General features: G+C 41.1%; 1 protein-coding gene across 1 annotated transcript in view; it reads right to left on the reverse strand.

The window, feature by feature from the left end:
- Window positions 1–4,161: 4,161 nt before the first annotated feature.
- Window positions 4,162–17,524, reverse strand: part of MB21D2 (Mab-21 domain containing 2) — a 103,295-nt gene continuing 89,932 nt past the window's right edge. The window contains exon 2 of the mRNA XM_054585133.1: window positions 4,162–7,002. Coding sequence (XP_054441108.1) covers window positions 5,738–7,002 — 1,265 coding nt within the window. The 3' untranslated portion in view covers window positions 4,162–5,737. The remainder of the gene's footprint in view (window positions 7,003–17,524) is intronic.

The following is a 17,524-nucleotide window of genomic DNA, read 5'->3' on the forward strand; positions in this document are numbered from 1 at the left end:
TAAAACTGTAGAGAGGATTGAGTCTGGACATCGAATGAGTAGAAAATAACCAGGCAGTCAATGCCAAGGTTCAGAGATCTTTAAGGCTAGGACCTTCACTGGGAAGATGAGAAAACCATTTTTGGACCATGTTCCTCTGTCCTACTCTCTGTTATACTTTGTTATGACTCTACTCCACACTATCAGCATTAAAAAAAACAACCCAAAACTCCACAGGAACACTGGAAGGTCACTATGACAGCAAGGAAGGATCTTGCTGGCTGGAGTCATGCTGTGATCTTGTCAGAGTCACAGGATTATGATGGGAGCCGTTGCCCCAAGAGTTTATACCACGAGGTCAACACGTGGTAGGTAGAGACCAAATTTAAGCGGATTATACTCATTGTATAACTAATGCAGTCTTACCTTCTTGGTTTTGTTTCTGCCAGAATTAGTTATTAAAAAAGCTGAACGAAACTGATGTGTGAATTCACTAAGGTCAATGCTCAAGCTACATTTAGTGACCTGAGAGCCAAAAAAGACTTTCAGTTTTCCAGTAGAATCCTTTTGTAAGCCATAGCTTTGTAAAATGCCACAAAGACATCTCTCTGGGCAGAGGGCATAGTGAGATCTGTACCTGTGACCATGAGACTGGCCTTGGGCGCTCTCAGAACAATAAAGCCACCCTGGAGTGAACGGAGGAGGGGATAAGCAAAAAGGCAAGGTCCTCTCACTAACCTGCCTGAGCACTCCCCGCCGTTCCTATCCACCTCAGCTCGGCTCCTCCGGAGCCCCTGCCTCGGTCTGCAAATCCCATTTAGCAGTCAGAAATTGTCATAATTTCAGGTTCTAAATAAATGTATCAATCTAAAATTGAGACTTGGCAACAGAGGCAATCTTAGACTGGGAAATCCAGACAGGAAGGAAGCAAGCACTGCCCCAGCTCTGCATTTTATAGGTAAGTACGTGAATAAAGTCAAAGAAACAAGTTATAGCCTCTACCCACACTTAGCCCCCTTTAGCTTCTCCGATTGTTTGAGCAGAAGACAATGTATGAAACATGTCAATGTGTCTGTCCCCACCAAAGTCACATTAAGAGTCTGTTCACCCTCTAACAAGCAAAATAGAGAGACTCAGGGAGAGCAGGGTTACAGCTACGAGGGTGGGGATAGGGGGTGGAGGATCAAGCCAAAAGGAAAAAGGACCTGACGTTGGACTGGACAACAGTGTGGTGACTGCAGGGGGGGGGGGGGAGGGTATAAGGGGGCTACGTGGCAATGAAAAAATACAATGAAATATTTTTTAGAAAGTCTGTTCATCCTGAAAAGAAATGGAAAAGTGGTCCAGAAATTCTAACATTCTTCTCTCAACCGCCATACCAAAATAAGTCTAAATACAGATTGGAAGATCTTGGAAGAGCAGTACTTTTACATGGAAGATTAATATGTGACTTTTCTGAAATTTCTGTATTGTTCTTAACCACGGAGACCCAGGCACATGGGCCGTTTGATGTTTGATGGCTGTCCAGACCCATTTTGAAAACTGCCACCGAAACTTGGAAAACCAAGATCACACTATACTAGTATAAAAGCGCCATAGAGCAAATGGTCTACGAAATATGATGCTTTTGAATGTATTGCTAATAGGGTATCACTATAAAATGGAGGGGAAAAAACACAATTATTGTAGTTAAATTATTACAGCTTGGTTTCTACCATATAAAATGCATTTTTTTTAAAGTAAAATATGTATTTTCCAGCTGGTTAACAGAAGGTAGAATTGTAGACATGTTGCCAGTAATTCCCCACTGGCAAATATTTATTTTAAACAATGCTTAGATCATACATTCCTTGTTTACCCATTGAGGAAATTACATCATAAGAGGTCCATTTTTTAAATTGGCTATTTTCCTCAACAGGAGCATTAATTACATCAATTCAATCAGTTAAACATGCACATGGATTTACTTGGTATCAACAGTGATGCCCATCCTTCCTTTAGTATAAATAGTAGTTAGTACTCCATTTAATGGCAAAAAGTTTTACCTTCCAGGTCAGCACATGGGGAGTGTGAAATAAAAGTCTCTCCCTGACCCGTATTAATGACCAGCTGAGAAGTGAAACAGCCATACATGCAGCTCTTGGATGACTCAATGAAGGTTCTAGAAAAAGCTTGTTAAAACACAAATTCAGGTACATCCCCGAAGGCCATGGCACAGCTTCAGAGCAGCAGGCAGCCCCCTGACCTTGGAGTCTCGCAGCTGCTGTGAAGTCCAAGCTTCCTTTTCCTCCCCAGCATTCCCATCCAAGGCTGAATTGCTTGGCAGGAAGTCTTCCACAGCAAGGTAAGAGATCTGATCAAAAATAAACATTTAACTGTGGCCAGCCAATGGGCTTAATCCTCCCAGGAAGTGTTACAAGTTGTCACCCTAAGGAAACCTCCAGTGGTGGGAAAGCAAGTGTGCTTTCAGAGAGAAGAGAGAAGGGGGTGGTGCCAAAATCACTAAGGGCTCTTCCACTCGCCCCAGAAGCCACCTATCCCCCCTGCTTCCTCAGATCTCCACCTGAAAGTAGCATTAGCGATGGACCCCTCTTCTCATTTTCTCTGGAACAATTCTGTACAGCAATTTCGGGGAATTTCCTATTTTGGATTAGGGTTCACCCACTCTAAAATTAATCTTTACTTGCATCTTTGGCTCTTCCATATCAGATGACAAAGGCAGAGGGAAAGAATAATCTACTCTTAAAATATGGGAAGCCAGGTCTCATCAGAGAATTGAAAACCTGCTGGGTTACAGCTTGTAAATTCTCACAGCCAAAAAAATCAGTAATAAGTAGTGTTGAAATTATAACTCCAGCCTTGAGGCATTTTATACTGCACCTGAAACAGAAGTGACTTTAACCAATCTTCTGAGCTGCAGAAGAGGTTAGTAATTCAATGATTTTCTAAGTTTCAGGCAAGGAAAGTTATCAGACTATATCCTATTTCCACCTACCTTCAGCAATGTCTTAGGTTTATAGTACTTCAAATAATTCCAGGAATTAAAAAAGAAAAACTTTAAATTACTAGATCCCAGGGGCCTCTGGACTTTTCAATGAAGTTTAACCAAGAATGTGTAGTATTCTTCACTAGAACTACAGGTGCCAAAAGGATCGCCGAAGACAGGTTCTTACTACACTTGTAATAAAATGTTGTGTACAAACACGGCATTTAAAATATCCTAAGTGTTGCTAATTGTATTTGAGATGCCAATTCAAAGCACAGGTATAGCAGCTTATACTTGATTTTAAAGGGAGCCAATGCCTTTGAATGTTTGCTACTTCAGTGGTTTGCAACAATTTCTTTTAACCTAGGAAGTTTAGCATAATGACAAAAGTATAATAAATTTTAACAGATTTCACTAGGTGTCCATTTATTAGTTACTAAAGAGGCTATGCTCATCTTTGGAATTAATTAAATCAGATAGCTTTTAGATAAACTATACGGATACCCTTGATACCTATCCCCAGAAAGAAAACACACACCAGCTTAAACAGTTTACATACACTGCAATAGCTTGGTCTACCAGTTTAGATATTTTGGTGAGCTGACCCATGTTCAAACTGCTAAAAGAACTGTTGACTCATTTAAGTATAAAGTCCAGGGGGAGAAGAGGTCTCAGACCTAGGACAGGAGGGCAGAGTCTGGCGAATCATGCCCCCCCAGTCTCTCCATAGTGTCCCCCCAATTCAGTTTCAGCCTCAGGCTGGCTCTAGTCATGATTATGTGATAGCTGTCACAGGGGTCGAGGCCAAGTCCTTCCTCTTCCATGGACCCAGAGGGCATGCTCTGCCCAGCACCCCAAGCTAGAATCCTGAGCACATCCCTGTCTGGAGCAGCTTACATCCCATGCCCTCCCCCTAAGTAGTGACTGTGGCCAGGGAAGTGGGTATGTCCATTGGCCTATACCAGTCAGGATGCAGTATGGAGCTGGGGATAAGTCATTTCCTAAGAAGGACATAGATTGTGTGGGTAGGTAGATACTAGTTAAAAAATTAAGGAAAGGGAAGAAAAAATAGTGGGTGTTCACTCCATAACAACTGGCCTCAGGGACAACAGTAAGCCCCCAGCTTTACTGAAAATTACTATTGGGATTCCTAGTAAGAAAACAGTTTCCAGATTAAAAACTAAAAAGAGCAACAACAACAAAATTCCAAGGCCAGTGCGTTTCTTTTATTATGATCATTTCTGTGTTTGACTTAAGATGGTTGAATGATTTCATTTTCATTTATAAACATTACATTAATTCCCATGCAAAAACCCAAGACCACATATGCCTGATTTTAATCAAACCTGTAAGTCTGGACATTCAAGATCAAAACCAAACTGTTGCTTGATCTTTTCAACAGTAGACATCCCGGTCATTCTTTGGGAGGTCGGCAGGCCCCCTGACCTCTCAAACACCATAGCTGGCAATGAGTCCACACCAAAAGGGAGTCGATGCCTTGTGGCACCTAAAACTGGCAGGAAATTTCATTCATGAAGACAGGGTAGCTCTACAGCAAGGCTGCTGCCCACAGATGTCCTGGCCCCAGCCTTACAGCAAAGCCTGCTTTTGAACAGGCATGATGTCTTCTGCTTGGGGATTATAAATTCTTCCTGCCAGTTTTCCTCAAAACTCTCAGTAGAAGCAAAGAGACTTTACAAAAAAACTTATCTCTATCACCCCAAAAGAAATACATACAAAGACACCTATTCTATCAAGTATATATTTTTCCCAGTTTCAGGTAAAGTCACTCAGCAGGTATAAAGCTTTAAAAACGTCTCTCAGTAAGATAGGAAACAGGAATATCAAAGAGGGCAAAACAGGAGCCCATAATTAAAGGCGAACTAAACAAATGTAAAGAATCATTCCATTGCTTGAGAGAAATGGGCTAACTGAAAAAAAAAACAAACCAAAAAACGTTTCAACAGAGGATATCAAATTATACTGAAACACACACACTGAGACTCTGACAATGGCAAAAATTTCATTAGTGCAAATAACAATTATAATGGTATGTTCTTTAATAAGGTTTAAATAAGGCTTCAAATAATTACACATACTAAAACTACCATTTGGAAACCTTAATTATGTTTGGAAAGTTGTCAAACACACCTTCCAAACCATCCAGAGTTCTGATTTGAGGACAATTACATTCAATGAAGTTGCTCCAGAACAGAATTTGTAGCGTTTTCACTTTCAAAGTCTCCATTGTTGGATAAGGGGAAAACCACTCTGGACACTGGTCAAAAGGATTCAATCCACAGCTAAGATACCAGGGAGTTCCCATGTTCGGATGATTCTCAAATATCTGTAGTGATAAAACCTAATTAAAAAATAATAAGGACAAGTTTAAACAAAAAAATCAGAGAATCCTTATGTGTCAGAACGAAGTCTGTTTCCCTATTCCCATTAACAAATTTGCACAAAGTCTGAAACAGCAAAAAGCAAGAGAATTCATGGGCATCTTCACCTATGGCTCAAGTTCTCCTTAAAAAACAAAAACTACCTATGTGACAACAGCTATAAAAAGTAAACAAAACCAAAGGCAGAATATGAAATAGTAATATACTGTTTCAGAGCCTGCACCATCCTGCAGAAACAGGAGTCTTAAAATGTGTTCTTAACAGATCCAATCTAGGCTGGATATGTAAAAAACGGAAGAAGAGTGTCACAAACCACACAACACATGATGAGTTTTAGAAATGGGGTCGGGGGAGGGGTGCAGCAAAATGCTCAGAAAAATTTATCATCAATTCTGAAATGGGGCCTCGTGACATCATCGGGGTTAATAAAGACAGAGATGGACTTCCCCGGGTTCTCAGTCACTAGCTGCTGCAGTTTTTTGGCCAAACGGTCATCAGGCTGGTTTGGGTCCCCTCCGTCCGACTGCGGAGAGGGGATGCTGGTGGTGCTCCCTCGCCTCTGGAGCTCCAGCGTCAGCCGGTTGGCGGCCTTGACGTGCTCAATGGCGGTGCGCAAGTGCTCCGCGGGGTCTGAGCGGACGGAGGACAGCTTCCGCGCCTGGAGCATGACCGTCTCCTCCGACAGGTGCTCTAGCATATTGCATTGAGGGATGAAATAATTGGGACACATCTTGTTGACGAGACAGTGTTGCAGGTCATCAATGAGGCCCAGCAAAAAGTGAGCTGCATAGTCTTCTTGAGCCAAGTAGTTGGCAGGAAGTCTGTCGCAGGCCCAGAGCATCATGCTCCGCAGGTGATAGGGGCTAATAGCCTTGGGCCGGGACAGGAGTTTAATGATGATGGCTTTGCAGGCCTGGTAGGCTTGCATGAGGCTGCTAGAGATGCACTTCTTCAGCTGCACCTCGCTCCTGGCAAAGGACAGACGCCACTCATTGTCCTTCTTACCCTTGTAGGAGCAAGCAGGCACCAAGTAAAACCCACTGATGACCTCCTCCTCGGTGATCTTCCCATCCCAAAAGTGGTTCTCCATGAGCCAGCTCTGGGCCACTGCAGGCCAGCCTTTGAAAGATACCACAGGGACAATATCGTACAACATGCGACTACTCCCCACACCCAGAATGATGGAGATGATGGTCCCATTCTTTTCTACCTTCTCCACCTTGGGCATCCCTCGCTGGGGCTTCTTCTGTATCTCTGATAGGACGATGCTGATGGAATCATAGAACCAGTCGGCCACTTTGGTTGGGGAGAAGAAGTAGTTGGTGGCACCATTGATGTGATCCACAATGGTGCAGCAGTCTTTCCATTTACTGATCGTCCCCTCATCAAAGAGCCGGAGGCTCAGCCAAGAGTGGCACAAGGCTGAGTGGCGCATATCAAGTGTCACAGGCTGATTACGGTCATGTAGCTTAAGGGCTGGCACCAGAAGGGTAAAGTCCATATCGTAGTCGGTCCCCCGGGCGTAGATATTAAGCTCATCTAAGTCCAGGTCCACCACGCCTTCCCGGACTCCTCCAGAGAGCAACAGGTACTCATTGGCCACTGGAAGTTTTTGGTCCAGCTTTTGCACCATTCCTAGAAACAGAAAGAGAAAAATACTATTACAGGAAGCACACATGCAACAGTCTTATGCACCAATACAGAATGTGCGGGGCTTCCAAAAACCACTACTCATTATTCACAAAGAGTGAACCCATCCTTTTCCAAGTGGGAGAACTGTGATAGACTTTTCTCCCTCAGAGACAGCAGTATCATTTTCCATCATGAACCAGGGCTCCCCTTTCCCCAATCATCACCTTGGTTAAGGGTTTTGCCATCCACTCGGTCACTTAGGCTGAAAACCCCAGCAAGCTCCAACTCTTCCTTCGTGGTTCCCCAGCTCTGCGGCCAGTTGCACAGGCTCTCTGGTCTTTTGCCAAAGCAGTCTCCCTCCCTCAGGCTCTCCCCGCTTAAAATGGGCTCTGTACCAGCAAAAGTCAATGTGGGCTGTGGACACTGAGAGTGGGACCCTTTCCAGGGACAGTGAGGTCATAATTGTTTTCAGAATACTAACACACTGTTTGCTTTTTCACTGTGTGGACACATGAATGGATGGTACAAAAGCAACGGAGGGCAAAGCTGCTGACACCGTTGCATTAGTCAAGAGCGGCACCAACCTATTAGCCACCTTTCTTATTTCCTCTTCATACTGAAACACAACAGCTGTCTTTAAGAAAAGCACTCATGCTCTGGCTGGGAGGCTCAGACAGTGGGAGCATCATCCCGTGAACCAAAAGGTTACAGGTTCGATCCCCAGTTGGAACATGTACAGGAGGCAACTGATTGACAACTCTCTCTCTCTTTCTCTCTTGCCCCCCAACCCCCGCTCTTTAAAATCAATAAACATATCTCCAGGTAAGGATTAAAAATAAATAAATACAGCACTCATATGACATGTGACTCTGAGTTGTGTCCTGAAGTAGCTGCTTTGTTCAGGGAACACCATTTTTACTTTAGAAAACAATTGATAAAATAGGTATTCACATAGGTATTTGATAGGCATTTTCCAAAAAAAAAAAAAAAAGATCTCAAGGAGCCTGTATTCATGAAAACCACTGAAATATTTATTGCCAATGGGAAAAACTGGAGTTTTCAATAAAAATATTAATTTTTAGAAAACTCATCTGTATCATGAGCTTAACATCTTCCCAAATAGTCTATTTTTCTGACGGGATTAGTGATAATATAACAAATGGGAGTTCTGGACAATATTTGGAGCTCTCTCAGAGTGAGAGCCGTGTCTCCAATATGCATTGCACGGGCATCGGGGCCTGCACCCAGTAAGCACACAGCTGAAGCGATGACAATGACAAACGGCTCGATGGAACTGACAGGACTTAGATATGATGTGCTGAAATAAAGGCTAGATGTGAGTGACTGTTCTAGGAACAGCATACCAATGTCCCCTCCCTGCCTCCTGTCTTTTATAATACACTTACTGGTGCTTCATCATCTGACAGACTGCCAGCAATACTCTCTGTGACTAATTTAACAATTTTCCCCACAGACTGAAAAGAACCACCACAAACTACAATTCCATTATTCATTGAGATTACCTTTAATCAACATAGTTTGTTATCCACAGGGCAATCCCAATGCAAATAAGTAAGCCATATATATGTGTGTGTTTATGTTACCACTGTATTTTAGAACTTAACACTGATTTATAAAAAAGCAGTTTTTTCATTCTTTAAACTTCTGTTTTTCAAACCACATTAACCATCAAAAAGTCTTTTATTTAGTACCACTTCCTTCCACACAGATGGGAATACAACAAGCTATTACTTTCTTTTTAAAGCAATCAATCAGTTATCCAATGTTAAAGAGTCAATTTATGAAAAAGAAAATCCAGTGTGCCTGATTTTGGGGGCTCCTTTTTACACAACCTGCGTCACAAAGAGCCACCATGAAGGATCACTTGCTCACCATGGGTCATGATGTCCCATGGCTGGGCTCGGGGTGGAGGGCACACACCCAGTAACTGATCAATGTGGGACTTTCCCAACTCAGGACACTCTGAAAAGTCATCTGAATCCAGAGTTCCCAGTGGAGTCAGCGACGGCTGATTTCTGGGCCTGCAGGGAAATCCAGCCTCTTCCTCTGCCTGACCCTGCTTCCCTCCCCTTCCTCCCACAGCGGCAGAGCCTAAGGCTGCTCCCTGAAAAAAATCCCAACTCCATTTCAGGGGCTACTTCCTGAGGAACCCAACGTAAGACACTAACATGCTGTTAAAAAAAAGCAGCAGCAGCAGCAGCCAGAAAAAAAAAAAAAAAAAGGACACCAACATACTATCCAAGCAAAACAGCCTTCACTACAAATCAGCACTGAAAATGTATGGTCCTTTTAAAAGTGTTTTAAAAAGCCAAACGTTAACAACCAGCATTTAAAATTATATAAACACCAAGAAAAAGACTCATTTCTTACCATGGTTCAGTATTAACCTCACCTTTACAAGGGCACGAACACTACTGCCCCAACTTGCTATGAAAGGATAAAACTGACTTTTTAGAAGCCAGAGTAGGTCATGAAAATCATTTTCCCTATTTTATAGAGTTACATGTAGGTATGTTTACTTTAAATGAGAAACATTTGATAATCGAATAATGTACTTGTCTTTCTTTCAAATATTCTTTCATTCTAGCATTTGGAGTGCCATAACCGTAAGTGAGAAAAGCCATAAAATGCTGTATTGCCATTAATGATTAAGATTTGAATAGATTTAGAAGTGGTGTTATTACTTCGGTACAATGCTCTTGTCCCCTTTTAGGCATAAATAACTCAAGAATACTCTGTGCATCCTTTTGCATAGACGGGGTCAAACTGGCTCTGGGCACACAAGCTAGACCCTGTCTTTACAACCAGAATGATCTGTGCAGTAATGGGCTGAGGATAATTTGTTTACAAACATCTCTCTGAATTTTGCCTTGGATTGTCACAATTTGTACAGTCACAGGTGAGAAACAGCGGAAACTCCCTTCTGCCCTCTGCTGGATTACGGAAGTTATATTTTTCACTTGTTACAATACTTAACTATACACACTCTTTCCTCCCAATTGCTGCTTATGCACCTAGGTAAAATGTTGGCCTTTCTTTCAAAAAATCCGTATCAAGTACTTAGCTAAATGCTAATATTCAGGAGTTACGGTAATTTTGGACAGTTCTTATTCCCTTACAATGCAGAAAGAACTTGAGCAGCAAATAGACATATGGCAGAGGCTCATTTGCTAAACTCCTACAAGTCAGAAACAAAGTCCCCAAGGCCACATTGTTCTGGAAGCTAACCCCATGTGACATCCACATTTATATTTAGTCTGCAGAGCCCACTAGTCCGCAGTATTATGATTTGGTAACACAAACTCAAGGGCCCGTCTTGAAAACTTTCCTGGGCTAAGTTTAAGTGAAAATGAGCTGACATCAGCTATCACAGCAGATGGGTTGCCATGCAACTAAAACACAGCCAGGGACTGGGAGGGAAAAAGAGGAGGAAAACAGTTCAGTTGTACACTTTGGCTGTGGGCATCAGTTCCAGCAAGTGCCACTCTGATTGATCCAAAGATTTTTGTGCAACTGCAGGGGCCTAAGATCAAGTGACTCCAGCTGGTTAGCTATTAGTAAGTTATCCAAGAAAAGGAAGAAGCACACCGATCACTGAGCTCCTTGGCCGCACAGAAAAGGAGGGATGGAGAAAGCGCTTACTCCTCTGGGTGGGTCTCTTCTTTTCATGAAAACATTGGCATATATCGGCTGTTCAACCACAAAGTAAAATGCCTCAATTCCTGTCCTTGATTCCTTGTGTTCAGTTTATTTCATAGCTTCTAGTGAAGAAGACCCTAATATTACTGGGGCCTTGGGTTGAAGGAGTGAGTTCCCTGTTACCCACTTTGTTCTTTGCTGATTATCTTTAGAATATCAAGTGCATCATGTAACCCTGGCTCTGACTCCCTTCTATTCTTATGAATAAAACTTTAGCACATTCCATTGAATTCAAGTAACTAACCTCCATTACTCAAACATAGAATGCCAGATTACTAATAACAGAGCACAAGAAGTAGGTATCATTTGAAATCTAGTCCCCAGGGTTGCTTAATAAATACTAAGTAGTTAAGTAAAATTAGTACTTGTATAGATTCCTTTAAAAAAATAACTGTTAACTATGTTGAGAGGGGAAAAAAAAAACCTATCAAAGAGGTCAAACTTTTATGTCTTATAATTAAGCTAAGGAAACAGATACATTTTATCTCTCTGTATCATTGACCATGTACATAAAAAAATTTCTATGTAGCTAAAAAAGACCTTAATATCTTGATAATATTTGTTGCTTCATAAGAAGGTGTTATTTCTTTTGTCCCAACTTGTGGCGCACCAATAACAGTGTGTTATCATGGTAATGATTCTTACTGGTAGGAAGGGTACACAATGGGACCATGTTGAAAAAGACCTTTTGTGATTCTGATACAGCCCCTAGAGAAGCAGTTTCCTTGGTTGTTAATAAACAATATCAACCTTCCTATGAAAATGTTATGATTTATGATTCAAAGGGGTAAATATTTTTGCCAAGCATACCTGACATTCTAAGCAGCATTGTGAGAAGCAGGCATGGCCTCCTTCTAACAAAGTCGCCCATCCATGGGATTTTTTAATGTCCTCAATATGGGAAATATTTTAACATTTCCCTCACTAATGACTAGAAATCATATTGAAGTCCCTCATTTTATAGGTGAGGGAAAAAAAAACCCCTGAGATTCAAAGAGGAAAAATAACTAATTCAAGGTCACAAAGCCCTCAAGACAGATTAACAGCGCTGTCTTATTTCCACATTTGTGGCACAGGTCAAAATGCCACATCATACTCTGCTCCCTAAGACAATGACCCATCTTGCCATGAACACAGGATGTCTCTGGAGGGAAGCAGCAGAGGTCTCAAGGCAAAGTTCCAGCTTTGTGCTTTTGTTGGTCAATGCCTTAGTGTGCTCTTGGACAAGCAGTAAAAGATATCTGACCGTACATATTTATTATAAAAAAAGAATGGACATGATTTGACTTGCAAGAAGCTATTAGTACTGTGTTCCCAAATAAACATACTATTAGATACAGGAAATACAGAAGTAAGACACCAGTAGAGCTTCCTAGCTTTTCACTACTCTGCTGAATGATCATTAATATTAATAATTATAGTAATGTTTTATAAATCAAAAGAGTCGGTTTTATTTGGCATAATTTCTGAGATATCTACATGTTGTTTTACTTAAATCTTTTAGAAAACTCATTAATTCACGTATGGTAATGACCTACTGACCAAATTATATATAGTAACAGAACTGATTCAAAAGATACCTCCTCAAAGAAGTCCTCTTTGATCTTTTCTCAATTTGACACTAATAAGTGTGCAAGAGCACTGAAGTCAGAATAAGACAGGTTTGAGTTTGAATCCTAGGTTTGTCGCTTACTACTTAGGCAAGGCTGACACGTAATTTAACCTCTCTGAGCTTCTAATTCCTCATCTAATTAAAACAAACAAAAACCCCCATAAAACTGCTCTTTTAATTAGAGTTGATATAAAATGTCTAAGCACATAGTAGATATTTAATTAATTTCCCCATATGTTCTTCCCTCTCTACCACCTATAAAACTGTATTAACTAAATAACACCTATTCCCCAGAGCTGTTTTGAAAATTTACCTGAACAAGATAATCTACCTAAAGCCTCTAGCACCTTCAAGGCATACAAAACATGTGCGACACAGGGAACGGAAGGGGCTGCTAGCCTGGGGGCAGGCTGGGCTCAGCACTTCCTTTTTCCCTCAGGACAACTGCCCCATGGTGTGAATAGCCTCTCTGCCACTTTGAAGGGTCTTGACCTGAAGTCTTACACTAGCACTTTCTATATCTACCATCACAGTGGATTGTATTCACAGCTTAGTTTCCCTCCTGAAGAAGATGACTATAAATATAAAGCAGAGGTGTCCAACCCACGGCCCATGGCCATATGCAGTCCACGGTGGCTATGAATGCAGCCCAACTCTAAATCGTAAATGTACTTAAAACATGAGGAGATGTTTTTTGTGACTACGTGTCACAATGTCATGTTAAATAAATGTACGTATGCTCTCGCTATTTTTACACATGCGTGGCTTCAGTTTTACGGTGGTGTGGGGCTTCCAGTGTGTTCTCTTCCGAATGCAGACAGTAGAACTGGCACCATCAGGTGTTACATGTGCTTGTGGTGACTTAGGGAGGCAGCGACTATCAATATTTTAACCTACCACTGCAGCATTAGGAGTTTAATGTTATTTAGAAGTCAGGTGAGCATTCTTATTTGATTATTAATAAGCGCTCTTCCATACGTCGGCGGCACCCGGCACACTGTCCGCCACGCTTTACAGCTGGCCCTCCACGTCACCCTCCATCAGCAGCTGGGGGCTGTGGAAGGGCCTTGCCTTCTATTTCCTTATAAATGAATTTTCACAGTAAGTGCAAATAAAGCCCCTCACCTATTATTACTTTTTTAAACCCAGCATGGCTTCTACAATGACTCGAAAGAAAAAAGAACCCCCAAAAAGAAAAATTACGGATGAAGGAAGATTGTTCAATGGAAAGTGGTGAGATGACTACTTTTTTGTCGAGGCAAATGGTAAGGCACTCTGCTTACTTTGTAAGGACTTCGTGCAAGTTTTCAAAGACTATAATTAGAAAATGCATTACATGCAAAAACATGCTGCCAAATTCAATGTGTATGAAGGATTGTGTCCTAAGGACAAAACAGAGGAAATGGAAAAATGTCTATCTTCTCAACAAAATTTTTTTCAAAAAGTTACAACTCAGCGGATTCCATTTTAAAAGACAGTCGTGCGGTAGCATACTTACCAGCAAAAAAAATCAAACCCACTTACTGATATTTAGTTTATTAGGCAATATATAGAAAGCATGGCAGATATAATTCGCCCTGATAAAAAGGGGATATTTCTAAAATCAGTTTGTCTCACCGGACTACAGCCAGGCGACTTAAAAGGAAATCTATTGAAAGAAGTTTGGAGGGTAAAGCTGCCGATTTTAAATTTTATGTTTTGGCGATGGGTGACAGCACCGATGCTACAGATACGGCTCAATTTGCCATTTTTATTATAAGTACTGAGGATAAAAAAGAACTTCTTATGCATTAAAAGACAAAAAATCAATTATAAAGCAGTAAAAATATGTTAAAGTCGTTTTCTTTGCCCATTGTGGACATATCTGGTATAGTTACTGATGGCACGCAGGGGATGGTGTAGGTAAGAGAGAGACTTGTAAAAATTAACAGAAGATGATGCAATTGCCGCCCAAAACTCACGTTTGATGAACACCACTGGAAAGTACATCAAGAAAATTTACGCACAAAAGCTTTAAGAATGGATAACGTCATGCAAATCATCATCAACTCTGAATTTCGTAAGAGCCGAGGGACTGAATCATCACCCATCCCAGGAATTCCTTAAAAGCACTGATGCTGGCTATGAGGACATCATTTACTTTTCAGAAGTAAGATGGCTAAGTCGAGGCCAAGTGTTGAAAAGATTTTACAATTTGCGACATGTTGTCAAGTCGTTTATGGTGTCAAAAAACAAATTTGTGCCAGAACTTGATGATGAAAACTGGCTTACAGATTTACCATTTTTAGTGGATTTAACTGCTCATTTAAATGAGTTAAACATGTGTCAAGGTGAAAACCAACTTATCAATACCATGTTTCAAACCGTGACAGCATTCCAAATGAAAATGAAGTTATGGCAAGCTCAAATTAAGGCAAACAATTTTATGCATGTCGACACGTTGGCTAAACACAGTCCTGTGAACAGAGAAAAACATGCAGCCTTGCTTTTCAATTTGATACAAGAATTAGAAAACAGATTTCAAGATTTCCTGGGAAATAACCAATATTTTGCTATACTTGCAACTCCATTTTCAGTCAACATAAATACGTTAACTGCCAATTTTCAAGTGGAATGCATGGAGCTGCAATCTGACATTCAACTTTAAAAAAATTTTTGATCATGTTTTTTTACTGGACTTTTATGTGTCCTGTCTTCCCAGAGACAAATATCCCTTGCTTCACAATGACACCTTATTCATGTCATTGCTATTTGGCGGCACCTATATTTGTGAGCAACTATTTTAAAAAATGAAACACATTAAGAGTAAAACTATAACCAACATATCTGATGAGCATCTTGAGAACTCACTGAGAATTCCAACCACTTCTATCAACCCAGACACTGATGCATTCGTTTCTCAAATACAATGTCAAACATCCCTCTACTTTTATGTTGCTCTCTTTTCTTTTACTTTTATAATAAAAAATACTTTTAAAAAATCAATGGCATTTTATTACTTAAATACGTACATTTTCCATGTTAGTGATCACAAACTTGCGACCCGCTCAATGATTTTAAAAGATTATCGAAAGGACTGCTGCATAATTAGGGTTATTATGTGAGGACTTTTTTCTTATCTGTGGTGGCGGATATCATAAAAAGTATGCACGGACCTTTTTCTTGCTCATCAGTTTTCATTAGTGTTTGTGTATTTAATGTGTGGCCCACAACAACTCTTCTTCCGGTGTGGCCCAGAGATGCCAAAAGGCTGGACCCCTCTGATATAAAGCATTTGGCACAGTAATTAGCAAAGAGGCTTGGCAAATGAAAGATATGATTACAGTCAATAGTTTGGTTGTCAGGGTTTTATTACTGCAGTGGCTAATACAGACCCTGGAGTTAGAAGGCAACTGCTTGTTGAATGTATTGTTTTTTCAGTCAAATCAAATACCTCACTAACCACAACCCCAGAATCACAGATTTTGCTACAGGATATAATATGAAATACAGTCAGCATATATCTAAAAAATCATTTACTAGTAATCCAAAAGTCAGGTTGAGGGAAAAAAAAATGCCTAATTTTTCCAATTCATCCATGGCCAACATAACTAACCACTCTGGGCTTCAGTTTCCTTAAATAAAGTTGGAGAATAACACTGACAAGTTGGTGGGGCGACCGTGGGAACGGAACCAGAAAATGCCACCAAATCCCTTAGTGTGTGGTCGGGTGCTTACTTGGCAGTCAGAAAACATAGGGTTCTGGGCACGTGCAAGCACACCCCACCGCTAAATATCACCCTTTTCCTTCTTTTTAGTTTTTTAGCATAGTTTGAAAGGTCATTGTTTCTGCCCATCAGAACTTACCGTGAAGACTAAAAGAGGAGTCTAATCAGTCCCACAGAGCAGTTTCCCACAGACATAACAAGGCACAAAGGCTAGATTTTCAATTTACAAGAGGGGTGCTCACTCTATAAGGCTTATTCTTAACAGATAAAAACAGCAAGGGAAAAGCAAGAATAACGCCAATATGGTATCAAATGGAATGGCTATAGTAAGGATACAGAAATGTATTGGTGATGACCAGAGTACCTCTCATGATCTTCAGAAGCAGCAATGAACTTGTGATGGAGATGCTCACAATTAAGTCAACTGTATCTCCCAATCACCTCTGCCTGTGATCCAGCTAAGTGTGGTATACATTTTACACTCCCTTCTTATTTGGTGATGTATATGCAACTCTCATATGTAAACAAAACTGATAGTAATTCCTTATTATTATTATAAACTTCACTTGGATTTACCATTTCCTCCTATCTGTGAACACATGAATGTGTTTCAGGTGTGTGGAGGCGACACTGTTGATGCCCCGCCTGCACCCCCAGCCTGCCCTTGACTTCACTAGAAGCTTCAGTACGTGGTTTCCTGTAAGCTGGTAGCTTCCCTCCTCCAGGCCAGTGACTCTGCTCCAGGAGCTACCAGGACATGCAGGGGGGTCAATGCAGGAGAAATGAAATCATGGGGCAGTGGGAGGCAACCCTCAACTAATAGCACGGGAGCCAGTGTTGGGGGGGGGGGCAGGGGAGGGAGCAGGGGAGGGAGCAGGGGGATTTTAAGATGGAAAAAGAAAAATTCCAAGACCGGTTCTACAAAACCTCGCAGGGGAGGTCTCACAAGATTAAAATGCTCACTCAGCTCATTAACAGGCCCTTTATTGACTTTTTTTGCTTTTCTGTTTCAATTGCTCTATTCTCACTTGTGCTTCATAATACCACCTCCCATATGAACTACCACACCAAGGTGGTTCTCGTTCCTAAAACGCACGCGCGCGTGTGTATATGTGTGTGTAACAATGCTAGACAGGCTCATCTCTGCTAGTAATTCTGGATGAAATCACAGCACCTCAGATGTATAACTGGCCATAAGAACAGAAGCATTTGCCAATGATACTGAATTACTTGCTCTTTGCCACATCGTCATAGATCTAGTATGTGGAATTTTACACAACTAGATCTGAGCACTGTGCTCCAAAAGAGTTCATCAGCTTCCTCCAATTGGCAAACGTCTTTTCCCGTGCATTTTTAGGAAAAGTTAGCACCTTGCCTATTCATTCTTTGCTTTGGTGATAACCTGATTCTTCTCATTTCCCAAAGAGCATTATAAAACCATTTGAAGTTCTGGAGAACTTTGGAGGGATGTAAATTCATACATTTA

Source organism: Pteronotus mesoamericanus, unplaced genomic scaffold, assembly GCF_021234165.1.
Source record: "Pteronotus mesoamericanus isolate MK-2021 breed Mesoamerican mustached bat unplaced genomic scaffold, CSHL_Meso_final contig_82, whole genome shotgun sequence".
Taxonomy (NCBI): domain Eukaryota; kingdom Metazoa; phylum Chordata; class Mammalia; order Chiroptera; family Mormoopidae; genus Pteronotus; species Pteronotus mesoamericanus.